Below are 27,090 nucleotides of genomic sequence, written 5' to 3'. Positions count from 1 at the left end.
TTTTTTTATAAAGTGTTTTTACAGTTTTACAGCATGTCTAAATAAGATTAAATGCAATACTGCTTATGAAATAACAACCCTAATACAAATTTTGGATTGTCTTACCTGCTTATATTTGTACTCTGTAGTTTGGTAAGAACAAGACAAAGAGTCTTCAGCCATACTAGCAGCTCTGTAAGGCTGTACTTAGGTACAGTGGTGCTTTAAGCTAAATGCTAATTGGTATGCTAAGTCTGATGGAAATGTCATTAGTTTTGCAGGTATTTGGTCATAAACCAAAGTATTGGACAAATTAAAATTTCGATCTGATGATGGTGCTAAAGAAAAAATTATTCAAATTGATCCTGAGGGGGACATGAATGTCTAAACCAAATTTCATGGCAATCAATCCAAAAGTTGTCAAGATATTTCACAAAATAAGTGAAAACTTTGACCTGCTGGTGGCACTAGAGGAAAAACCAGAAGATCACCAAGTCAGTAGGATTAATCTTCAGGGCACCATGCATGTTTGTACCAAATTTCATGACAATCCATCCAATCGTTGTTGAGATATCTAGTCTGTACCAAAGTGATTGCCCTCCCTAGAGCCATAATGCTAGCATGGCTAAAAATAGTTGTTACGAATATCTGAAGTGCTCTTCAAAATGTCTCACTTCAGAACTAAATAAACAAATAAAGTCTGGTTTTTGATTTTAGTACCTGCTCATATTTGCACTCTGTACTTTAGTTACTTACACAAAGTCATAAAGAACGTTGCAGATACAAACTGACTTGATGGCAGAACATTTCAATAATGTATTAAGTGTAAAATAGTCAAGTCAATTGAACTCTGATGCTTTTTTTCGGCCCAACTTCACTGTAATGCCCATATCTGCTCAGAGCAGAAGCAGTCTTGGGGCTGAGTGCTTTGCTCAAAGGCACCTCCCCAGCAGTTATTGAGTTTGGAGCATTTCTTCTTCTCTGTCACTTTGCACCGTTTATCAGCTGTTGTGCCAAAAAGCTTTAATCCTGTAGATAATGTTTATCTGCTGGCTGTGACTTCACCTCAGTTTCACAGCAGGGAAGAAACAGAGGGCATTATCGTCATTTTAATTTTTGTGTTTTGTTTTCCTGTCACTGGCTTTTAAAACTGTAAAAGAACATTCACAATCTTTTAACAGGATGTAAAAAAAAAAGTAAAAGCCTGGTAACGAACAGAGATCCCACCTATAAAAGACAGAAGCCATTGATCCTACAAGAATATTATTTGGCTTTTAAATGAATGTGCTTGTCTATTAAATTAAATTTTATTTATGTCCATTGCACTTTTTTTTAGAGCAGGTCTTGACCGTACTCTTTAGAATATTATTTACAGAGATCCAACAATTCCCACTATGAGAAAGCACTTGGCGACGGAGGCAAGGAAAAAATCCCAGGCAGAAACCTCGAGCAGAACAGTAGCACAATGCAAATTCCACATAGACATTTAAAATAATGGTAAAAATAATGGTAGTGGTAATAATATTAATAACATAATAATAGTGAATGATAGGAATAATGATGATAATAATAAGACTAATAATAATAATTGTAGCAGCAGGTGTTGAGCAGGAACACTGGGGCAGCAGGTGGCCCACAATCACAGATCCAGACTCTGCAGCTCCGGAGGTAGAAACACCTGCTGAAAGCGACAGAAGGAGAGAGGAGAGAGACGAGAAAGCACAAAACTACGGGAGAGAGAAGATGTCGAGTTAGTAACATGCATTAATGGGATAATAATGCATACAGATATAGAGGGAGAGGTGCATCATGGGAAGTCTCCCAGCAGTCTAGGCCTATAGCAGCGTATGCAGGCTGGTTCAGGACTCACCCAAACCAGCCCTAACTATAAACTTTATCGAAGAGAGAGAGAGAGGCTCTGGCTCCCAATCTACTTTTGGAGACTCTAGGAACCACAAGTAAGCCTGCATCCTGGGAGCCCAGTGTTCTAGTCAGGTAATAAGGTATTATGAGATCCTTTAGATACAATGGTGCCTGACCATTAAGAGCTTTGTAGGTGAGGAGAAGGATTTTAAATTCTAGTCTGGATTTTACAGGGAGCCAGTGCAGAGAAGCTAATATTGGAGAAATATGATCTCTTTTCCTAGTTTTAGTCAGTACACGTGCCGTAGCATTCTGGATCAACTGGAGAGTCTTAAGGGACTTATTCGGGCAGCCGGATGATAAGGAATTGCAATAGTCCAGCCTAGAAGTAACAAATGCATGTCTACCTATCTTGGTACAACACATTTGAACTGGCAACCTTCTGGTAAAAACACCCCTCTTTGTAGGATATAGATACTATTTCAAAATGGCAAAATACACAGATAAAAAAGAAAAAACAAGATCAATCAAAAGTGAAAAACATTATGAATGAAAACACATGGCTATACACTAGTAAAACAAAACATTCAAAATTAGATTAAATTCCAGCCATCAAAGCTTAAATAAAACTTGAGCTTGTGCTTTGAATAATAAACAAAATCATGAACATATGCAACTTTTATGTGGAAACAGTTTTGTAACCTCAGTGACATATTTTGTCTGATTATAATTCCATTATAATAACATCTTGAAGTAGTTACATATCAGCATTACTTGCAGAAGAAAAACAACTGTCTGATATTCAAGCCCAAGACCAAAATTACCTCCAGTATTTATTGCTACAGTTTTATCTGAACAATTCAACTAAGTTGCAAATTCTGGACTTTCCTTACATTCAAGTTTCTGTTGATATTTAAAAGACTCATAATGTCATGTCAGTGTCAATGTCTGTTGACTTTAATTTTTATTGGTTTCATTGATGGTGATTAGAGCATGACCGATACTGGATTATTTAGGCTGATACAAATACTGATATTTGAGAGTTTTTAAAATCCTGTAATTATATATCTGCCATAAATATATAACATGAACAAACATTTTTGATAACTTTCCTTAAATTAAGTTACTAAACAATTGTGACCAAGATATATACTAAGCAGGACATTTTACGTATGAAAAATAAACTTGTTAATGCTCTTTGGTGGACAAACTACGTAACAGCAACAAATTACCTTGAAGGGCAAGTCCACTGATTTTACACATCAGAGTCTGTTTACAGGTCTTGAGGAGTGCTACTGCATGTGTAAAAAAAAAAAAAAAAGTTGTTTAAAGCCTTTTGTGGCTCCAGAGGAAGCTGCGCGAAATTGCATAAACTCAGTCAGTTGGGCTGAAGACTACAAGTTTGAAAATGAAAACAAATCTGGGGGTGTGGAGTTAGAAAGAAGTGACCTTACCAGACCTCTGTAACCCGCTCCTCATCTCTGCTTGAGGCTAGCGGCTCGAGGCTACATCAGCTGCTACTAGCATAACGAATCTCCAACTGATCTGTCGGTGGTTGAGTTGCATTGTGGGTAATGAAGGTGCCACATTTTGACATGAAAGAAGAATGCGTGGAATAAAAAAAGATGATATTTCTGGTTTGGTTTCATTGATTTAGATTATTTTTTTAACTGTCCATTGTGAGACCGACAAATGTTACAGGAGTGCAATGCTTAATTGGTGGAGTACTCTTTTAAACGTATCTTTGGCATTCCGGTGCTTCAATTGGTTGTTATAGTTACTCAGCAGAGATAAACACTTATTTGATCTGTAAGAAGTTCAAAATTCGTCTGGTAATGTCAACCTGGCCAATGTATCGGTTTTTCCGATACACTCAAAACAATTACAATATACTACTGCTGCATTAGTCCCAGAAACTTTCAGATTATCATTACCATTGTTTAAAATAATCAAATCTCTGTAATCAATGATCACGGTTGCCTGCAAAGTGCAGCTGCACAGTATTCATGATTAAAGGAGGCTTTAGCAGACATAATTACTGACTACTTCTGAAGCATGGCACTTGTGTGCAGCAGGCCTGCACTACATGTAAATTGCATCTGGAGTGTATTTACCTTTCAGGTCAAAGACGAACATGAAAGGCTTTTGCAGTCCCAGTGGTGGCGACTGTAATGAGGATGGGCTCTCCTCAGCAGTCAGTGCATTGACCCACATTAGCTCTCTGCCCGAGGCCCGCTGAGGCAGGATGGAGATGGAGAATAATAGCTGGATATAGTATCTAAGACGCGCATTTTTATATTAAATTATATTCACAGAGTTCCACAGGACTGTGTGAAGTTCATAAACTAGAGGGGATTTAAAAAAAGCCATTAAAAGCTTTTGGCACAGATTCCCAAGCACATCTCAGCGGCACAATGATCTACTCTAAAACCGAACTGAAAGGATCTTGCAGAGGCTTTATTATTGTTCTTGTTGCAGTGGAGTTTGAACTTTCAAGACATTTGAGGGAACATCACTAACTCAGTCTGCTTTTATTTATACGGGGTATAATACAGTGAGAGGAGACCTTCAATTTAAGGCTGTTTTCACAGAATAAAAAGATAAAACAGTATCAAAAAATGTAGAAACATGAATAAAGTGTTAAGAGTTTTGAGGAGTGGAAGTCACAAAAACAAAATTATAAAAACAGAATTGATTAAAGCACAAATAGTTACTTTAAAATGTTAAGATATGGCTGGCAATATTCTGTATTTTTCTTATTGTCAACAAATCCCATGAAAAGACCAAAAACAAGTATTGTTTGTGTGGCCAAAGCCTGATATATCTTATGCACTATTTTCTCTTGTTTGAGTGACGTTTGATAAAAACTACAGTTACCCGCGGTTTTGGTCTTTTTCTGGGATTTGTTGACAGTAACACCAGCCTTATCCTTTAAGTGAGAAATGCTTACAGAAATGCAAACATTGGATTATAAATGAGTGTGATGAGTGATAAAGATTCTTATCTTATGTTTTTTAATCAAATTGTAGCAATTGAAAAAACGTATCAATTCAAATATACCTTCGTCAGCACTGTTCATCAGTTTTTTCCAAATTCTGTCCCTCATACAGATTAAATCGTGCAAACAACATCCACAATGACAGAGTCACCCAGTTATCTAAACTAAATCTAGAATGCATCAAATACATTTCACTTCATCACTTGTGATCTGATTTTGATCTCTTACAAATACAAAAACCTACACATTTGCACTCAGACACACAGCTAATGCTGGAATTAAACTGGATTATGCTCGCCGGGCTGGGTTTAGGCAAACATGCACAGGGGTTGCTCGGATTATGTTCACATCACTGTTTCTTTTATATTTATATAAAGTATGTTATGGTTGTTTTTGGCTCTGTTTTAAACTCACCTTCTAACTGAAGTTGAATAAACCAATCAACTTCTTTGATGCGTAGGTCCGAAAACATGTAGTCGGCTCCGCTGCAAGCCTCTGTGGCCTACAGTTTGTTACGCCCCACCCTTAGGCGGCCCTATGAGGCGAACAACACTCCCACCCAAATCAACCACAGAAAAACACCTTTTAAAAAAAAAAAACAAATCCATGGGATTTATTAACATAAAGACATACAAACTACCAAGACACTAACTCAAGACTATCAAAAGGCACAAAGTCAAAACACAACGGCAACACAAAATCTTAGGCTGAGCGGCAGCAAGACCAGCAGTCCCCACACTAGAAGCCTCTCTTCTTCTGATGCTGGCACAGGAGCTTTCAAGCTCTTTATTCACAGGCCAGGTGCACCTCATTGAGCAATCAGATGTAGCACACCTGGGCAGAGCTAGAGAAGACAGAAGAGGAAAAGGGACAAACAGCACAGGGAAACACATACATAACACCCTTCTCTGAGTATTTTAACAGTTGTTTACGTATATCTTGGAAGAAGAATAATTCCAGTGTAAAAGGCTAGACTATAAAAACACACAATGAAAAAGAAAGAGCTACAGACAAAAGTGAGGAAGAGGCTTCACAATTCATGAGAGAAGATATGTAACTTGGGCATGAACTCTGGAGGCTTTTTAAAGCCATATGCTTACTACAAAGTAGAAAAGACCACACTTTAATGCAGTCAGAGATGCCTTTCATTGGCTCTTTACACTAAAATGCAAACTGGATTATGGACACGTGAGTCTATTACCACCTCCCAGTGTGGCTGGGTGCATTCCCACCTCTATTAGTATTTAAAGAAGTCATCTTGTACTCAGATTACCTAGCATGTCTTCTTTCTTTACAGAGCTCACAGCAGGAGTAGCATGTAAAAACAGTCACCACATGATGAACCTTAAGTAAATGCATTAACTTCTTCAAGTCATCTGTGTTCATTGAGTGAATGATGTGAGCCAGCCGTCATATAGATACATCGCTGTGGAGTCTCACGGCGCTTTGTCTCTGCAGCAACAAGTACCCCATCCATCTTTGTTATTTCTTCATTTATTCAGCGAAGGTTTTTGCTGAGAATGCAGACTATGTTTCAGCATTTTATACAGTTACACTTGGGAGCCTCCCAGTACAACCACCACAGTCTCCTCACTGGTGGAGTCTTGCTGCTACTGACGCAAATGGGGATTAAGTGCCTTGCTGAAGGGCACCTTGATGGAAGTTGTTGAATTTAAAACATTACTCATTCATTTTCCACAATCAGACTTTCACAGCTGGTCTAGTTATTGACTCTGAAACCCTCCAGCTACAAGCTTGGCTAACTTTCATTCAGACTGCAGGCTGTCAATTTTCCAAATTACTGCTCAAATCAGACATTTTTGGCTGTTAATCTTCATTTTAGGATCTGTTTCCAATATGAACTGACAGTGATATTGAAAAAAATGCATGAATGTACAGAATCACAGTTTGTTTTGACCACATTTCAGCTGTGGTTTCTGTCTTTGTTTCACCTTGTTGCCCTCACATCGTGACAACTTTCTCTGATGTGAGGTTTATATCGTAATGGGCTGAAAACGTCGATATTGGATGATCCTGCAAAACCCCGGATTACGTCTAATGCCAAAGCCTTTAAAGGGCACTCCACCGATTTTACATATGAAGAGCAGTTTGCTCATCACAAGTAGTACTACTCAGCTTATAAGAACAGTTGTATAACGTCTTTTGTGGCCCTGGAAGAATTTTCTAAAGTCTTACAAAATAACCCTGATGATGTTATCAAGGTTACCTCGGGTTGGGTTGGATTGACTTTGTTGATCATCTGACTTTTCATCTAGCACCATAATCAGGCTAAAATTCCAAAATCGAATCCTTCCCGTCAGCCTCAGCTGTACTTTGTGTTTTGTGCTAATTAGCAAATTTTAGCATGCTAACATGCTAAACTAATATGACCATGAAAAGGGCTTGTGAACATAGTAAACATTACCTTCTAAACATCAGGATTCTAGCATTTTCATCGCGAGCATGTTGCCATGTTGTAGCATTTAGCTCAAAGCACAGCTTATTTTCTTTAATCTGCCTCTCTAAAGCAACTTAAGAGAGTAGTAGCTCCTAATTGAATAAGATTTGCTGCAGTACTCCAATGTCTTAGGACAATTTAGCCTGTACCAATAAACATAATTTGTCCTCAAGCTATTGTTGAAGCTGCTTAGCTGTAGATCCTGGAAATATTAAAGTACTTGTTGGAATCATCATCCAATTCAGCTTCATTTTACTTACTTTAGTTTTCATCCAGATTTACTTGTAAACCAGGAGAGCCAGGCTTGTACTAATATTAAGTACTGTTGTAATTCCCTTTTTCTGTGGATTTTACATTTATTAAACAAAAGATTAGTGGACAGGACGAATCTCCTCTCATTGTCTGTTCTGGAGAGACTGTTGTTACTGTGCACTCCTAAAGTTAAATGCTCCTATGGGACAAGTAACAAATGCTTAATGCTGAAACTCATTGGTATTCCCCTCTACCTGTTATTATTTTACTGGCTCTAATCTAAAATGACTTCAGTCGTAGAAATGAGCTCACCAGGCACACACGCTGATAATTTGCTGAGGAAAAAAAAACAAACAACTTGGCAGAGAAGTATATAAACAAAATCAAATGGACCCAACAAATAGTGCTTATTTATTCATAGATGTACCTTCATTTCCATATAAATGTACGTGACCTATGGGAGGCTTGTTTGTTGTTTAGATTCACTCAAAGAAAGCAAACAAAAATCAAATTTCTTAGCAGTATTTTCTCTTGCAGACAAAGCATGTGGCCATTATTTCGCCTTGTTAGATATTCTTTCGTCGTCTCAGTATCTGATTTCGCAGGCTGCTATCTCAAATAATGGGTGTGTGTGTGTGTGTGTGTGTGTGTGTGTGTGTGTGTGTGGAGGTGCTTTTTTGTGAGGACGTTCATAATATTGACTCACAGCTGTCTTGTGTTTCCACTTACTCTTGCCTCTGCATCTCTCAGGTGCCACCGTGGAGCTTTTTCATGACAGACACAAAATGGCTCACTTCTCTGGCAGATGGCAGATGATTTCCCCCCCTAAAATGGAACTCGGGCAATGAATAACACAATGAATAATAAGTTGTTTATTGAGTTATTGGGCCCAGCAGCAGGCGCACAGGCCTGTGCCGAAATTGTCCCTGTCACCGGGGAGCTCACGGCTTCTCACATCAAGGCTGCGTTTTTGTGTTACGCAGCATCAGATTTAGGGAGGGTGTCATGGGATCAGTAGTTTTTTAGATGAGGAGCCAAATAGAACAGATAGTGAGCAGGGTAATTATGTTTTAGTTTAAAGACTGTCAACACCATGAGTAAATATCGCACCGACGGGGCATTTGTTTTCTATCAAGAGATGTCTGGTGTTCATTGAGTTTTTAAACATCATCTGGCTCGTACGACTGCTGCGCACAAACTGAACAGATGACTGACGTTTCCCCTTGTGAGCGGTTAGATTAACGACCAAAATGATCCATTATTAGATCTATTTTGCTTAATCCACTGATAAACCTTGAAATCAGCCTTCTGTATCTCTGTGACAGTGCCGTCGGCCACATCTGTCATGCTGAGTACCTCATCATAATCCAAGTAAAGATGAATATCCTTCCAGCTTTGTGATTGATACTTCAGGGCTCCAACTAATGATTATTTTAATTAAAGCTGCACTAATCAATATTTTTATATTAACAATGGATCAAGTAACTGTGTAATGTGAAAGGAATGGCTCATAGTGACAAACCCACAGAGAATTATCATCCGACTCTGCAGTTCCTCTCAGCTCTATGGACGGTTTTAGCATCTTTTAGCTCATTGTTTTGGTTTTATGGCCCACAACTATTGTTTGGTTTACTCTTATTGCTCTCATCAACCCTGTTTCCAGCAAAAAGGCTCTGATAAACCCACTGAACGCTACCTGCCCATCACCAAATAACAGACAGACAAAGTTAGCGACTATCTGATGAATATAGTGGAGCAGCTGAAGAGCCAGATATTTCCCTCAGGAGTTGGTGGAGACCAAAACAGAGATGAAAGGAGAGTGAATGTTGGACTTGCATTCATCACGCGGCCCAAAACCAAATAAATTTTAATCTCCTTATCTGCTGGATGTATGAATAGATAATTGGTTGCTAACACGTTAGCCGTAACAACTTTATAAGGTCAATGTTATGTTTTCAGTTCGTTCTGCTGCCTCCAGTGGCCAGAAAATTCTATAACTGCTGCTTTAGTGAAAAGTTTGTCATTTTTGTGACAATTAATCATTTAGCCCTTAAAAGTGTCAGGAAATAGTGAAACTTTCCAAGAGCCCAAGATGGCATCTTAAAATTTCTTATTTTCGGGTGTGCTGGTGGCAGAGTGGGTAAGGCATATACCATATAACCGCCTCAGTTCATTTCCAGCTGGGGCCCTTTGCTGCATGTCATACCCTCTTTCCCCACGTTTCCTGTCTCTACTGTAAATTGTCTAATAAAAGCATAAAAACTTAAGTGTTTTGTGTGGTCAACAGACCAAAACCCAGAGATATTCAGCTGCATGAATATAAAAAAAGAGAAAAGATGCAAATTCTCACATTTGAGAAGCTGGAACTAATGAATTTTGGGCATTTTTTGCTTGTTAAATGAGATAAATAATGAATGCTATCAAAATTGTTGTTGATGTTTTGTCTGTTAATTGACTAATTGATTCATCAACTAGTTGTTTCAGTACTATGATACTTACATGGCAACACTGTATCTTACAACACTTCAGGTTTCAGTAAAATATTAGTTCTGCTCTGATAAGTGAGGAAATCCGGATTCTTGCTTTTTGTGTAAAGTTAAGTAAATGTGTTATATTACTTTTATATATTACCCTTATATCAATGCCATAACCCAAAAGGATTAAATAAAAAAACATGTAGCTGGCCATGTGTACATGCTCTCATACATCTTGATTCGCTTTTGATGACCAACTTTCTTTTTTATCCCCTGCAGTGAGAGACGTGATCTTGAGGCTAATGTGGAAGTCCGTGGACAAGATGAGGTGTTTCAGGAAACGATCCATGTTCCCCTTCCTCGGCTTCCTCATCACCTTTCTGCTCTTTTTCAACCTTTACATGGATGACGGATACATGCTGGTAAGATTTCTCACCTTTGAAAGGTCAATATTTGGTGACCAAAACATTGTGATGATGGTTTTTTGATGCTTCTGTCCACTTATTACTCTTTGCTTTTACTCAACGTGTTCTTGTATTTGTAATTTTAGGAGGCTGAAAAAACACAGCTGGGAGAGACACTGATGCATCCTGCAAACTCTGAAAGATACGTTCACACATTCAGAGATCTGTCTAATTTCTCTGGAACTATTAATGTGACGTATCGCTACCTTGCTGGAATTCCTTTGCCACGCAAAAGTAGGTATTTCTACCAAGCTGATACTACTTTTCCTTTTGAGGTCGGAATATATTTATATTTTTGTTCCATAATGAGGTGACTAAAGTGATTTATGTTCACAGAGTACCTAACCATTGGTTTGTCATCTGTCAAGAGGAAAAAGGGGAATTACCTTCTGGAGACAATCAAATCCATCTTTGATCAGTCCAGTTACGAGGAACTGAAAGAGATTGTGGTTGTGGTCCACCTGGCAGACTTTGACCTTGTCTGGTGCGAGAACCTAGTTCAGGAAATCACCAGGAAGTTTGCTCACCACATCATAGCCGGACGCCTCCTGGTGATCCACACTCCTGAGGAGTACTATCCATCTCTGGATGGACTGAAAAGGAACTACAACGACCCGGAGGACCGGGTCCGTTTCCGCTCTAAGCAGAACGTGGACTACGCTTTCCTCCTCAACTTCTGCACAAACCTCTCTCACTTCTACATGATGTTAGAGGACGATGTGCGCTGCTCCAGGAACTTCCTGACGGCGCTGAAGAAGGTGATCACCTCCAGAGAAGGTTCCTACTGGGTGATGCTGGAGTTCTCCAAGCTGGGCTACATCGGGAAGCTGTACCACTCCAAAGACCTGCCACGTCTGGCTCACTTCCTCCTCATGTTCTACCAGGAGATGCCCTGCGACTGGCTCCTCATCCACTTCAGGGGTCTGCTGGCCCAGAAGGACGTGATCCGCTTCAAGCCCTCGCTGTTCCAGCACATGGGCTACTACTCCTCTTACAAAGGAGCAGAGAACAAGCTGAAGGACGATGACTTTGAGGAAGACTCCATAGACATTCCTGACAACCCTCCTGCCAGCCTTTACACAAACATCAATGTCTTTGAAAACTATGACGCCACCAAGGCTTACAGTAATATCGTTGATGAATATTTCTGGGGGAAGCCTCCGTGCACTGGAGATTTTTTTGTCATAGTCTTTAATAAATCAACTAAAATCAGCAGAATTAAAATTGTGACTGGCACAGAGGACAGACAAAATGACATTCTTCACCACGGAGCTCTGGAAGTAGGACAGAAGTCTGTCGAAACTAAACAGGGAAGGCAGTGCACATCCTACATCACATTAGGAGAGTTTAAAGGGGGAAGCATTGAGGTTAACAATGTGGACCACAAGATCGGCTTTGACATCGAGTGTGTGCGAATAGTCGTCACTGCCAGTCAGAAAGAATGGCTCATCATAAGAACTATCAGTTTATGGACCACGCAACCTGTAAGTCAATTTAACAAGTAACAGAGGAAGTTTTTAAATTATCATCTGTATGTACAGCATTAATTTTGGATGCAGTTGATGTAAGTTCATTTCAGACTACTTCTGAGAAATGTGCGTGTCTGGGATTCAAAGCAATCCATATTTTCTTGGGTTGTTCAGAGATCTACTGTATGTTTTCAGTGTGATGTATTAAAATGACCTGTACAGTATGGAGCCTTTATATTTATGTTCCTTTTCCTAAACTGAAAATCTGTATATAAAATTGTTCATACTTGACTGCTATCTTGTTTTCTTTCACCGTAGCACGTAAAGGGGCATTCCACAGAATCCAAGCTTCAAAATTTTGAACTTTTGAACACCCAGAGAGAGGATGGGTTCAGTGCTGCACTAAATAGAAGTTTCCTACATCTAAAATTAAACCCAATTAAAAAACATATGAAAGGAAAAAATCAAGGAGGAAAAGTTTTAATGGCTCATTAGTCTCGGTGTGTAATTCTGTCAGGACTTGTGAGTGGCTGAGGTAGAGCTAGCAGAACAAGCCTGAGGACCTGATAATGATATAAAAGTAGCAGTGGCATCTCCCATCTGAAAGTGTGAGAATATGCTAAAAAAAAAAATCCTTTAATATTCTTTAATATGAGTCATGAATTTCTTGAATCAAGTAAAATAAAATACAGCCAACTGTGTAAGGTGACTTACTTCTCCTACAGAATCAACAATCAACTGGTAATATCTTGGCAATGGTTACTTAAGAGTCGAGGTCATTTTTACCTGTATTGGAGGTATCTTCCCACTGAGATCTTAAGGGAACCTGGAGTTTGCAGCTTCGCACATCACCAAAAAGCTGAATTTCTTTTCATGTAATGACATAACGGTTCTGGATCCTGCTGACTTTGTTAACCGCTTCACAGTATTTGTCGTTCTTTTTAAAAACGTATAGCAGAAAGCTCTCCTTCGTATGCATTAGGCCACATCTGCTGAATTTTTCTTATGTACAGAATTAGTATGGACTCTGACCATGGATGTATTATAATTATATAATTTTGTTTGGTGTCCTTTGCTGCCGCCTGCTGGTTAATTAAAATACTGACAATTACTTGCTTAAATGTAATAAAATGTCCCATTTCTTTATTTGAAAGTGTAACAAAATCTCATATAAATTGTCAGAAACAAATTATAGAATCACATTATTAAAATACCTGCTAATATTCACTTTATAAGGCTTGTAAAGTACTTACAATTTATGGTTGACTACCAGGCCATTGTGCATATAAGTTGAATATTGTGTCAATTTTGAAACAAGTGATTTTTTTGTGTATGTGTGTTTTATTTTATTTGTAATAATAAGAGAGACTTATTATACTGTTTATTACATTTTTGGAAGCAGTTACATGTAGATGCATAACTTAACTTAAACCAACTTAATTTAAATGAAATTAAATGATTGCATTAACTTTTATTTATTACATTTCATGGCAGCAGTTAGATGCTTAATAAGAGCAAACATGTGACATTTACTTGAGTAGGCATCCTGCTCTTGGTGGGTCACACCCTTTGTGTCGAGACAATTTTATTTATGAAGCCCAAAATCACAAATTTCCCCTCAGAGCGTTTTACATTCTATACAGTACACAACACCCTCTATCTTAGACGCTTGATCGGGAAAAGGAAAACTCCCCGCAACAAAACCTTTAATGAATATAAAACAGAAAGAAACCTGAGGAAGAGCAACAGAGGATAGATTCCTCATCCAGGATGAACAGACATGCAACAGACGTGCATACAGAGTAAATAGAAATAACAATAGTAAAATTACACTGTGAAGAAACAGAACGACAATATTAGGTAACTAAACAAAGTGCAAACATATGCATATGAAGAATGTGAATCTGGGAAGATTGTGTCCCTCTCCTCTTCAGGTCTCAGAGAGTTACAGGTGTCATTTGTGCTGCAGCCTCTTCTCTGTATGAGTCCCCTTCAGGCGTTGCCAGTATAAAACAGATGGCCTGGCTACAGATAGAGCCAAACCCAAAATTAGTTTTCAGGTGAAAAAAAAGTCACCCAACAACATTTTAATCATCACATCAACATCCTGAGCCTTATTTTCAGCGGCTATCTCCTTGGATTTTACTTCACATTTGAGCCCATACATATTTCTGTGTTTCTTTCTTTTTTACTCTCTGATGTCTTCCTCCTGAATCTTACATTATCCTCTTTATATCTGTCCTTAGGTGGCCTGTTCTGCTCCCCTGCCTTCCAGTCCAATCCAATTTCCCTCAGCCTGTTTCTCTACTCATTATATTTTCTACCTCCTCTTGTTTTTTTACCACCCGCTGCCTCGTCGACCTCCCGCATCCATATGTAATCTGAATCAATCTCCCATCAGTCTTCCCCCTACAGTGTAAAAAAAAAAAGGACAGTGAACTATTTGTTCTCCAGTCAGAGAGTATCATGGCAAGAAGAAAAACAACCATCACAAAACCATAATTTTTGAAAAAAGGCTTAGATTTGTGTTGTCATTGTTATATAGTATCTATCTGATACCACTTATGGCAGTTTTATCTCTGAGATTAGGAAATAGCAACAGAGCAGAGACTTTGTGGACTAACAGGCTAAATGAAACTATCTGTATTCTGTTGTCTTGATTAAGTATATCATAATACAGGGATTATTATTATGTGGATCATAATATTAGTTGGTTGGATTGATTGATTGGATTTGAAAAAACCTTGTTCAGCTTGTATTTTAAGGAATAAAGTTGCTGGTTAATGACTGAGTTCCAAAATATTCTACTCATGTAGCTCAGATAAACTTGAAGTCTTGACTGGTTGCTTGTCTTAACAACAGAGCAGATTGTACTAACATTTTAGGTTTCATTAAAAGGTAACATTTGGCTTAATTGGACAAATTTAATCTAATTATGGTGACATTTTGAAAAGGATTCATAATTAAGGTGGCCATATAAGTCATATCCATCCAATCGTGTCTTCATTACAAAATCGTGTTTTAGAGTCCATTTGGCAATCTGGAAAGTATAATAAAATATTGGTAAATTCAACGAAAAAAAGTCCACAAAACATTAATTCATTATCTACTTTGAATCTTGTTAATTCAGTATTTTGGGTTCAGATTTGGGCATCTGGGAATATCTTTGTTAACAAAATTAATGCAGCCTACAACAATCAGAGACCATAAACAAAAGAGTACATGTCAGAATACCAAATATACAGGAAGTGACCAAAAAATACAATAATAACAATAAAATAGTTTTAAAAGTCAGGTAATTTGGGACACTTTGGTAGATTAACAAGAAAACCACCTAAACTTCTGAAGAATTTAAGTGTTAGTTTTAGAACTTGTTATGGATCTCTGCTATATTTCTATAAAGAAAATATGTTGCCAAGTAAAATACTTTAAAAACTTTGGACCTTCAAACACATCAAGAACCGCCACCTCACTCCGATGACATGTTCAAGTAAAATGGGACAGCTGCCAGCTGGTAAGGTAAATGGGACAGTCACTGATGGTTAAACGGGACACCAAACAATTCAGCTTAATTGAAGAACAATTGTATTTCATGTTTGTTTGTTTTTTTAAATGGCTACATCCATTTATCAGTTCAGTCATTAATTCATTAAATCATTAATGTAACCTAACTATTCATTAAAAAAGAATTAGGCTAATTAATTAATTTCAGCTGCCTCATGTAGATAGGGTTTCCTACCCGATGCATATTCTGTGCCACTTATTTTCCCCTTCACTCGCCTCTCTAATGTTGACAAAAATCAGAGTTTTGCCCTCCGTCCCGTCTCCAGCATCTTCTTATATTTGTTTATTGCACCCTTCATTCTTTCCTCCCTCCATTGATTATACTGTCCTTCAGCTGCCTGTTTCCTCTGTGCCATATTGTCTACAATGGATATTAAAAATGTAAATATTCCCTTTCAAACTATACCTCCCTCCCCCACCAGGATGTGTGTGTGTGTGTGAACATGAGAGAGACGTGCACAAACACTCGCATTATGTGTGCATATATGTGTGATATGCACAGACACGCCTGTGTGTGCTTGCAACAGTGATATTGTGGGTGACATGGACTCACAGCATCATCTTTAATATTTTTTAAGTGACAAAAATGAAAATGTCTGTAATATGACAGGGTGGCACACAATAGCATAGTAACTCATGATTTAATGGCACCTGGTAGCCTAGAAACATGCCGGTTTCACTTGAAATGTCCCATTTTACCTAACGCATTCAGGTAAAATGGGACAGTCACTCAAAACCCTTTCCCATAAAAAGTCAATTTTATTTATATAGCCCAATATCACAAATCACAATTTGCCTCAAGCGGTTTTACAATCTATAGGGCATACAGCACCCTCTGTCCTTAGACCCTCGATTCGGATAAGGAAAAACTTCAAGTAAAGTGTATTGTGAAAATAATTTGATTATAAGTCAAACAGTGAATAAAATGCAACATCCTACAACCATTTTTGTGTTATACCCTTATTGTTCTGCTGCTGCACTCTTATTACCAAAAAGGGAAAATCAACATGCCACAAGTTCTGGGACCAGTGATTTATTTATTTATTTATTTTTAAATCTTTGCTCCGCCCATTCTAGTTATCTCAGGCCAATCAAAATGATTATTTCATGTAAAGGAAATTTGTAGTAACTATGTGCACTAACGTGTTTGGTGATTGGCTGCTAATATTTAAAGAGCCCCATTTTACCTGACGTCACCCTAACTAAGTAGTGAATAAAAAAATGCTACAGAGACTTTGCGTTTCAGACAGTCTTGACTTTTTTTTAAATTTGAACAAAATGTTTTACTTGTGTAGACGAAGAAGAAATTAGCCTAATTATAATCAAATTAACCTTATCTTTCAAAGTAAGCCTCAATGTCTTGTACTCTGTAACAAAAATCACCTAAATATTTCTTTAAATCTTTACAAAACGTCAGCAAAGTGAATTTAGTATTAATCCTCCATAAACTGTCGTAAAGTGACGTTTGAGTAAAACTTTGCGACACACTGCGACGTCATCAAACGGCGCCCGTGTTGTGACAACACAAACAGAACCCAACGGCGAAGCTAGTGGTGAAGTTTGGACGCCAACCCCTGTCTCTGATGTTGAGCGTTTGGTAAGAAAAGAAGCTTCCTTGTCTCATATCACGATAGAGGATCATATTTATCTCTCTTATCTTTAGAGAAGTTTTGGCTTTTTCCACCCATGGCTTGTTGAATGGCTAGTTACGTGCAAAGTAATGCTGCTCCTCGTTAGCAAACTTCCGATAAGAAGTATTATATTGTTGCTAAGATTAGCACGTCGTGTTTGAATTGAGGTTCACTGGTGGATTAACTTCACATGTAAAATGACCGTGTTTTAAACGAACCACTGAAGTGATTTCAAAACAAGAATATTGCTGCCATTCACTACAGTGACGGGTAAAATATTTAACGTCCGCACCATTAGTTTACTTATCAGTTGGACGTTATTACATAATGCTAATTTAGCTAATACAGTTGAGGTGCAGTTCCTGCGAGTGCATTATACATTTGGTTGTTTATCTGAGTTTCCATTGACGATTCATTTCCAAATCATGGGTGGCTCTTTTACTGCGATTTGATGTTGCGTTGCTGTATAAATGTTGTATAGGCTCAACTGTAAGCTGCTCCAGGAAGTACTACTGTGGTTAGCTGATGTGACAGGATGTGTTTGTTTAGTTCCTATCGGAGTAACAGTTGCTCTTTCACTTTAGTTGGCACTTGACTAGCTATCTCAGTTTAGCATGGGTTCAATTAAACCGTTGCTTTTGCTTAATTCAATGTGATTGCACTTCAAAAACTAGCAGGTTCAGATGAACCGAATCTTCTTCGTCCGGGTGCAGACCCTTGGTCTGGGGCTGGTTTTCAAGGTATTGGCTAGGCCCCTTAGCTCCGATTGGAAATCTTAATGCTCTACAATGTTTTTTTTTAGGCAATAGTGTGCCTATTTCCCATAGACTTTATATACAGTCTATGGTCCTTTCCATCCTGTTTCAACACGATAATGCCCCGTGCAAAAAGTCAGGTCCATAAAGAAATGGTTTTCCAAATTTTATGTGGAAGAACTTGACTGGCCTGCACAGAGACCTGATCTCAACTCCATCAACACCTTTGAGATGAACTGGAACGCCGACTGTGAGTCAGGTCTTAATGCTCAACACCAGTGGCCAACCTCGCTAATGCAAATCCCTGCAGCCAGGTTTCAAAATCTCAAAGAAAACGTCTTCCCAGAAGAGTGGAGGCTGCTATAGTAGCATGTTAATACCCATGGTTATGGAACATGTTCAACAATCACATATGGGTGTCCACATACCTTTGGTCATGTAGTGTATTATCAAGTTATTAGGCAACATAATTGGTCTGTTTAATGTAATGTAAGTTCAGTTTATTCATTTCCATCTGGAAATGGTAATAAATAATTGGCTTTGGTTCATCAAATGTGTTTTCCAGTTTACTATGCTAATTAAATGCTAATTGAAGTCAGCAAATCTGTTAATATTATGTTGACATTTTAAGTTTTAAATCTCACAAATCATCATTAAATATTGACACTTTATATATTTTTAATACAATACTGTATTTCATGCTTGCTGTTCAGCTACCTCTTCTGTCTGATTTTAAATAACCCTCTGTCAGGGCTTTAAAACTAAGTTAAAGCAAATGTGATTTCTGCAAGACACATCAACAGTGCTTAGACTAAACCACAGCTTCTAACGAGAGAGGAGTCCGGTTTTAGGTTTTTATGTTCTAGATTGGTCCTAGCCTTTCAATCACAGCCCACATCTCAGATGTTTTAAGTGATTCAAATAGAAAAATAACAAGTAAAGGCTAGAATGTGCCAGAAAAAGAAATATAGACTAACACATATGAACAAAAAAACCTGACTTTTAACTGTTTATGTCCTACCAGGCTCTGCAGAACTGAATGAGGTGCAACCTTCTGCCAGTGCTGTTTTGTAAGTACTGCTGCTGCCAGGATGGGCCAGCAGCTCTCAGGTCAGGCGGTGATGACCCGTCTGCCTGAGAAGCTGGTGAAACACGCAGGACTGGTACGTGACAGCGGCTATCTAACGTATGAGGAGTTTCTGGCAAGAGTGGCTGAACTTAACGACGTGTAAGTCTGTGTCTGTTCCGGACACATACTTTAACTGTTCAACAGAACAAATAACCGGTTAACAGGAATAATAGATGTTCAATTGTGCAAACATGCAGCTGTTTTCCAGTTGCTTTAATGTAGTGGAGGAACAGTGAAATTAACAGCTTTGCTTTTGAACAAAATTATTTTAAGCAAATGACTGTGAGGAATGTTGACTTGAGTTACAAGTCAACAACTCTGCACAGCTAGCTTCAGTACTATTGCATCTTACTCCTCAGGCATTAGGCCCCGCTTCTGCCAATTCAATTTTTAGCTTACTAGCTCTCAATGATAGTAACTGAGAGGCAGGATAACTTGGTAATAGTGAGTTATTCTCAGTTGTGACAAAAGAAACTCATTGTAGTAAGTAGCAAAATAATTTATGCAGCATAATGTAAGTGGTTATGCAGCAGTATATCATTATGTCTAGGAAGATCCAGTGCCGATCTGCAGGGTTGGGATCTGAACCGATCCATTTTTTGATGTATCGCTATTGACTCTATAAAGCCCAGTTCACAGCATTCTGAGTTAACAGCACCTAAACTGCAGAGTACACACAATAAACATCATACAGCAGTTCTGGCCTTCATTCAGCATGGCCAGAAATACATTTTAAATTTAGGGAAAACTCACAGCTAAATGTAGAAATGTTTCAAATACTTTGTGTGTGTTTGCATGTGTAGCTGTGTTCTTATGCTGAATTGTTAATTGAGTTGAACACACCCTCTCTCTTCTGCTGGATCTCTCTCAGTACGGCCAAGCTAGCTACTGGACAGCAGCAGAAGCACCTGCTGTTTGAGGTGCAGCCAGGATCCGATGCCACAGCCTTGTGGAAGGTGGCTGTCAGAGTCCTCTGTACCAAGGTGAGATCAACTAACCTTTTTCACAAACATCACATGCCAACAAGAGCATCTGCCCACACCTTTGATTTTGTTTTAGAGGGCAAACCAGAGAAAGACAGATGCAGGTGGAGAAAATGAACCTGTACATTGTGTTTATGTGCAGGAGAAAGTGTGGTCAGGGCTATTATTGCATCAGCACAGGACTCATAAAATAATAAAAACTCATTCAGATGACTTACAGTAACTCACATCTAAAATCATGTCACCTGCTGCCAAATTCTACACACATCACATCAGGCATGAAATGTCGTCAGCTGCATCCCCATCAGGACACCTACAGCAGTTTATTAACTGTCTCCATCCTTAATTAACAAATTTCAGTGTTACTTGTTTCACTGGTGCTTGTTCTTAATTTAACTGTCCCTCTTCTTTCTGTGTAGCTATTCTCTCTTTCTCTTCACCACTTATTCATTCACAACAGCAGCCCCAACATTAAGAGGGACCAAAGTTTTATCAGCAAGTACAGACAGACTCTGACCAAGACATACAGTTTTTCATATATATCTCTTGTCTATTGTCTATTATCTGAGAGGTTGTAGCTCATTCTCAAAACTTGTTGTAAAAAAAGGAATCTATAATATAATGGTGTATACAGGGAAATACAGCAATAAACCTAGTCAGTTTTGCCTGTAAAAATGTGAGTGTACATGTCTGCTAAAAAATATATCCAAAGCATTTATGGTATCTCGTATCAAAACATAAGCAGACCTACCTAATACTTTCTCTCTGCATGGGAAGTATTTTTCTTCATAGAGAAGTTTATTGCAGGCAGAAATATTACATATTGTTCCCTCAGTATTCCACGCGTACTCTATTGTGGTTGAGTCATTCTGCAATTTAATTATTTTGTGCAGCACTGGATAATTTACATGCCAGCTAGAACCAAACCGAAAGGAGATGAACTGAACCAAGAGTTTTTATCCACCCCATATTAATACTACACGATTGTAGTGAAACCATGTTTTACTGTCCCAGGATGATCAAATGCTTTTTAAGATGGTTTCAGCGACAATGGTCCCACGAGAATCTTTAGACAGAGAAATCAAATTTAAAAATTCAGCAGTTGGAATTTAATAAACACCTGTATTGGCTCTCAAAAGCCCACATTGGTTAAACCCAGCTATTTTAGAACAGTGTAGGATTGTGACTGCATGTGTACATACATACAGTGTACTATACCAGTGTGTTGTCTGAGTCATGTGGTTACCTTTGCCTCCTCCCAGATCAACAAGGAGAATGGTATGGTGGAAGCATCACGCATCATGAACCTGTACCAGTTCATCCAGCTGTACCGTGACATCACCAGCCAGGCTGCTGAGGTGCTGTCTGCAGAGGGCGCCACCGAGGGCCCGTCTGCCCAGCTCCCCTCCACAGACTCCTGCCAGGCCAGCATGTGGATGGGCAGGTAGGCGCACATGAAGTGGTCCCTCAAACAGTCAAAGACCCTGTAACTAATACAGCATTTACCTCAATGTATCTTTTTCACATTTAAAGAAGCGTTTTCATTGGAAAGTAAGTTTCATTTGCATTCAGTGTTTCATACAAAAGACCCTTTGTGTGCACACTTAAGGCCTTGTGGGTGGAATGCATTTCGTACTACATTACATTTACAATTCTCCTGGTGTTGGGGTTCATGCTACTACTCTAGGTCTCCTAAAAGGAAAAATGTCACGACCAGTCTGTTCAAGCATGACATAATGATTCCACATAGAGCTGGACTAATTTTTATTGATTAAATGGCCGCGTGTAATGTGAAATGGGTCGCTCACAGTGACAAACTTCAACATAATTATCAAAGCTTTGTAGCCTCTTTTTAGTTTTAGCTATTTTTGTTGTTTGTTTTACAGCTGCAGCTGTTAATGCTGACATAAACTGACTGTACAGTACCTGCTCATGTCAGTATGTCTCAAATGTCAATGTTGCGTTTTCAGCTTCAGCCCCCAAGTGGTCAAAGAAATCAATTAATGCAGTTTTAAGTTTCTGTCCTACTCACCACAGTTGACAGTACTAGAAAAGGGGTACTTACAGTTCATGTCCCACAGGCTGCTTAAACAATGATTTTGCCACTTATTTTGCAGTAGAATGACTGTTTATCCCCCTTGATGAATTCCCATCCATAGGAGGAGCTGGGGGAGGCTGAGGGGATCATTTTTACATTTTCATGCATTTGTATGAATAACTCTGAACATTTTTTCTGAGACAAATCCTTTGATTGCAAGCCATCAAGATTCATCCAACGCCAGGCGTTTCATTCCAGAATATGATTTTTGGATAAAGCGGCACCTTCCTCCTTAGAAAATAATTAAAACTTTATCTCCGTTCTGTTTGTGTGCCCATGCAGAGTGAAGCAGCTGACCGATGAGGAGGAGTGCTGTATCTGCATGGACGGAAAGGCCGACCTTATTCTGCCCTGCGCACACAGCTTCTGTCAGAAGTGCATTGATAAATGGTAAGATGATGGATCAAGCTTGAATTGATTTAAATAATTCTTCTATTGCTTTGTAAAATCATTTGACTTTGTCACAGAAACGTTTTAGTCACGCATGATATGAAAAAACACTAACAGTTGTTACTCATTGTCTTCTGTTTCCCCAGGAGTGGGCAGAGCCGAAACTGTCCAATATGTCGCCTGCAAGTGACTGCTGCCAATGAATCATGGGTAATGTCTGATTTCCCCACAGAGGACGACATGGCTGGCTACATCCTCAACTTGGCTGATGAGGCGGGCCACCCACACAGGCCTTAACACACAGCACAGTAAGCCAACTACTGTAGATGACAAGGCAAATTGACCCGTACCAAGTAGACTTTACATGTTGCAACACAAAATGTCACTTTCACTGAGGAAGAGATTTTTTCTTTTCCTAAAAAGCTAGCAACGCAGAAGAAACCAGCCAGTTTCCTACTACTTATGCTCTTAGTGACAGCTTCGGAAAATGAAACCTTGTCTCTTTTGAGTCCTAAAAAATCCCAGGATGCTCTTTGTAACCCAAGTATTGTAGATGTGGTGCTTTATGGGAACTGTGTGTGATCATATGTTGTCTAGAGTGAAAATTCAGTACTCGTAATATGTTATAATAAATTCTAATCTATTAATTTAACACACAGAATAACCAAAAGCACATGTCTTACAGTTCGGGTTAATTTAACCAACGTGGGAGAAGAAGACTTGTGTTGGGATTAACCAGGCACTTTATAATAGGAATCCTGAATCCTTCATGTTAATATGAATGGGACAGAAGCTGAAAAGGAGCCAAACTAAGGTCAGCCCTCGTATTCAGAGAGGGTTATTCATAATCGTAAAATTTAAATGAATAGTACGACGTTTTAGAAAATACGCTTATTCGAATTCTAGGGGAGAATTAGATGAGAAGATCGATACCACTCTCAGGCCTGTCTGTGAACTATAAAGCCACAGCCAGCAGGCGGTTAGCTTAGCGTAGCACAAAGACTGGAAACAGAGGGAAACAGCTAGCCTGACTCTGTCCAAAGGTAACAAATCCTCCTGCCAGCACCTCTAAAGCTCACTGATAAACACATTTTATCTCGTTTGTTTAACCGTACCAGAACCAAAATGTACAAACAAACGTATAATGTGGTAATTAACAATAAGGTTAGTTGTTTTCCCCCTGTTTCCAGGCTTTGTGCAAAGCTGAGCTAACCGCCTACTGATTGTAGCCTTATATTTAACAGACAGACATAAGAGTGTTATCGACCTTCTCATCTAACTCTCTGCCAGAAAGTGAATAAGCTTATTTCTCAAAATGTCTAACTTTTGCTCTAAGTGCAAATCTAAGACACAGAATTTCTGGTCAAACTATAAAACCAAATTTATTTTGCACCTCTAAAGCTTTTCTGTAGTCTGTGCAATGTAACCCTGCATGTTTATATCCCACATGACATGCCGTATGAGCCCTGTTATGTGAACCTGTTATAAACTGATGTTCTGATCCAGTTCAGAACCTGACATAATGACTGACCATCTTTTGGGTGTACAGGACTAAATAGTTTTATATGATTTTAATGACTTGGCTTGCTGTGGTCTTCTTCAATGTTGGAAATCACCACTATTTGTGTTTATGCTGTATACATTTTTATTTTACCATAATTTTGTCACAGTTATTTTAATCTGCTGTAGAAGTACTGTAGTTTACATTCCCAAAACAACCAGTCTTGTCTTTGCTCTGCTTTGTCATGCCTATGATGAAAGAATAAAGAGATTTATTGAGGTAGACAGCTTTTCAGTTACAAATTAACTCTTGTAGAATTAAAATACAATTTAAAACCACAAAATAGATTTATTTTAAATAAGTATTTCTGGCTCATTTTCCAGATCACATAAATCACAAGCAGTACTTCAAGCAGTACTTTTAGTTTAAAGGTCCAGTGTGTAGGATTTAGTGGCATCTAGTGGTGAAATTGCAGATTGCAACCATTTGAATACCGCTCGCCTCACCCTCCCCTTCCAAGTGTGTAGGAGGAACTACGGTGGCTGCGAAACTCTCAAAAAACACGAAAGGCCCAATCTAGAGCCGAAGTTTGGTTTGTCCATTCTGGGCTACTGTAGAAACATGGCGGTGCAACATGGCGACCTCTGTGGAAGGGGACCCGCTCCCTCTGTAGATAAAAACAGAAGAATATGAAATCACAACGATTCTTATTTTCAGGTGATTTATACACTAATGAAAACATATTTGTAAATATTATATTCCATTTCTGCCAATAGCTCCTCCCAAAATGTTACACACTGGACCTTTTAAGAGCACGTAGTTGTGATTTATGAGGACTGGATCCATGCTGAAGTATTTCATAAAATGTGAAAATGTATCGACACTAATTTTCATTAGTGATACATTTCTATTTTACTGAAACCTAATGAATTGTTTAAAGTTGTAATGATGTGGAATGCAAATTTAGCATATTGTTGTGACATTCTGCAAGTTAATCAGTTTTGCATCACATTTAGACCATTTAACAGATTTTTCGAAGTATGAGACAGTGACTCCACAATTATTAAAGACTAACGTGATATAAGCCTTTTCGTTTCCTGAATAGATATTTGATTTCTGTTCATTTGATAGACCATAAACATGTGAATTTTTAATTTGACCAAAAGTAAATTTTGGTTGTTGATGCTGACAAATCGCACTTTGAAACCTCACTGTAGCTTTCTTGGTGTTTGTGCACTACAACAACAGATGATTTTATCTCTGTGGTGGAAAATATTATCTGACGCTGTAATTCTTTTACAGCAGTTGAGACAAGGCACACCAAAAAATGCGCAGCAGTAGGAGACTTTCTTCACTACAATTCATTCAGAGACAGAGTCTGATCTAGTGGCCTCATTACTGTGTGGTCCATTCAAAATTTATAAAACAAAGTTGTAATATTTAATATTTAAAGATTGAGAAAATGTTCAATTTGGTTCCAAGGCCACTTTTCATAATAGATTACTATAAAGCATCTAATCCTACATACACACATTGTATGTAAATTTGCTGAATGGAAGGAGGTGTATTTAGAATGAATTGAACCATACTGTATTATCCTTAATAAAGAGATACTCACTTTTTGCACTTTATGACTTTGTGTTATGTTGGATTGAAAGAAGGTTGAAATCACTTCAGTGTCTTTTATCTGTTGAATTTATTTAAAAACAAGCTGTGTTACCGATCATAAAAAGCCATTTATCCATCTTATTTAAACATGCAAAGACAATATTAAGCAATAAAAACTTAAATGCTGTCATGCATCAATGATGTAACATTAAAGATATGTACTATATAATTTTTTAATTTGTATGTCTTCATTTCATACATCATTTGAGGTCAGTACTGTGTAATTGCATTTTACAGCACATCACAGAATAACCCCTTTTTAAAAAATACTCTATCATCCTGCCTGTTAGGGAGCTATTTGGGGGGCCATCAATAAATTACAGTTTAAATGACTCAAGACTGGTGTTTCTTTCAATACATTAATGCTGAGTTGGCCATTTTTGTGAAAATTATAATTAAACAATTATAGTTAATTGGTCACATTTAGCACAATTATTTTGATTACTAATGTGTAATTTATTTATTTTACATAATTTAATAGAAAATTCTGGCAGTTTTTACAATGGCTTCAATGTGACTACAAAAACATCAATAATTTTCCATTAAAATATTATTATAAAATAGATATTTGTCCAGTGTAGTAATAATTTTTGGTATTAATTTGGAGTCAGCTGGGTCACATTAACTTACATGTAGGCTATTGAAAATTGCCATTATTTTCTATAAAAATATTTGTGTAAAGCAAACTAATCACGCATTAGCAATCAAAATACGTGTGCTACATAAGACCAATTTAGTATAATCTTTTAATCATAATTTTCACTAATAGTGGCAAGTCATGTTTCATTTAAACAATTATTTATTGATGGTCCCTAAATCAACCACCAACGGTTAAGCGCGAGGGTTGTGAGGTGAGCTAACCTACTGCTAACGCCGGGTCAAACTGAGTAAGACGACGCCGCTGGATCCGGAGTCTGTCGAATAACTTCACCGCGGTCCGAAACCGTGTTTATAAAGAAACATTTCTACAGTTTAAAAGTGTAATTTTAAATTGTCGCAATACATCTTGCGGCCGTCAGAGTCAGCTCTGAACAGCACTGTCGTCGGTGGACGAGGACGACATTTTGAAACGCTTCATTAGAGTGTCGTGTGGTCGTTAACGTTACATTAGGATTACACCTCTTTACCTCCTGATGGGTCGCTGAGAAGTTCGCCTTCCCTCCGGTGAGTTCATATTTTTCCTTTTAACGAATTTTATGAGCATTAAATACTTGAAATGGGTGTGGTACCCATAACCATGGGTGCATTATTAGTACTGTATAGATGTATTATTCCATATAACGGTCCAGTATCAACCGTTGCTAAGCTAACTGCTAACAGACCGCTGGCACTGACAAGCACCTGTGGAGGATCTACATCATCATCATGGCGGGACTGGTGTCTTGTTTCTTCTTGTTGCTTCTTTCCCTAGCTA

General features: G+C 38.2%; 2 protein-coding genes and 1 long non-coding RNA gene across 7 annotated transcripts in view; all 3 read left to right on the top strand.

Moving 5' to 3' along the window:
* Positions 1–12,248, top strand: part of LOC122874492 (alpha-1,3-mannosyl-glycoprotein 4-beta-N-acetylglucosaminyltransferase C-like) — a 53,754-nt gene extending 41,506 nt beyond the window's left edge. For 3 of the 5 annotated variants that reach the window (XM_044192407.1, XM_044192411.1, XM_044192410.1), the window contains exons 3-5: positions 10,304–10,446; positions 10,575–10,722; positions 10,825–12,248. In XM_044192407.1, the coding sequence (XP_044048342.1) occupies positions 10,304–10,446; positions 10,575–10,722; positions 10,825–11,993 (1,460 nt within the window). In that variant the 3' untranslated portion in view covers positions 11,994–12,248. Of the gene's footprint in view, positions 1–5,267; positions 5,857–5,903; positions 6,029–10,303; positions 10,447–10,574; positions 10,723–10,824 lie in introns of those variants that run through there. The other 2 variants (XM_044192409.1, XM_044192408.1) reach the window with 2 other exon arrangements.
* A 4,717-nt stretch (positions 12,249–16,965) lies between these two features.
* rnf141 (ring finger protein 141) lies at positions 16,966–24,290 on the top strand. Its single transcript, XM_044192406.1, has 6 exons — positions 16,966–17,118; positions 18,932–19,135; positions 19,908–20,019; positions 21,282–21,463; positions 22,400–22,507; positions 22,654–24,290. Exons 2-6 carry the CDS (start codon positions 18,999–19,001, stop codon positions 22,802–22,804), a joined length of 690 nt encoding a protein of 229 aa, XP_044048341.1. The 5' UTR covers positions 16,966–17,118; positions 18,932–18,998; the 3' UTR covers positions 22,805–24,290.
* A 2,196-nt stretch (positions 24,291–26,486) lies between these two features.
* Positions 26,487–27,090, top strand: part of LOC122874489 — a 61,840-nt gene continuing 61,236 nt past the window's right edge. Inside the window, exon 1 of the long non-coding RNA XR_006377617.1 lies at positions 26,487–26,840. This is a non-coding gene — a long non-coding RNA (uncharacterized LOC122874489). The remainder of the gene's footprint in view (positions 26,841–27,090) is intronic.

The sequence above is a fragment of the Siniperca chuatsi genome, linkage group LG4 (assembly GCF_020085105.1).
Source record: "Siniperca chuatsi isolate FFG_IHB_CAS linkage group LG4, ASM2008510v1, whole genome shotgun sequence".
Classification (NCBI taxonomy): Eukaryota; Metazoa; Chordata; class Actinopteri; order Centrarchiformes; family Sinipercidae; genus Siniperca; species Siniperca chuatsi.
Note: the sequence above shows the minus strand (reverse complement) of the source record. Positions and strands in the feature narration are given on the sequence as shown.

Excerpts from the sequence above, each read along its gene's own strand:
- rnf141 (XM_044192406.1), top strand. The coding sequence starts at position 18,999 with ATGGGCCAGCAGCTCTCAGGTCAGGCGGTGATGACCCGTCTGCCTGAG. Across the intron at positions 21,464-22,399 it reads GCCAGCATGTGGATGGGCAG|AGTGAAGCAGCTGACCGATG; the intron begins GTAGGCGCACAT and ends GTGCCCATGCAG. Across the intron at positions 22,508-22,653 it reads CAGAAGTGCATTGATAAATG|GAGTGGGCAGAGCCGAAACT; the intron begins GTAAGATGATGG and ends CTGTTTCCCCAG.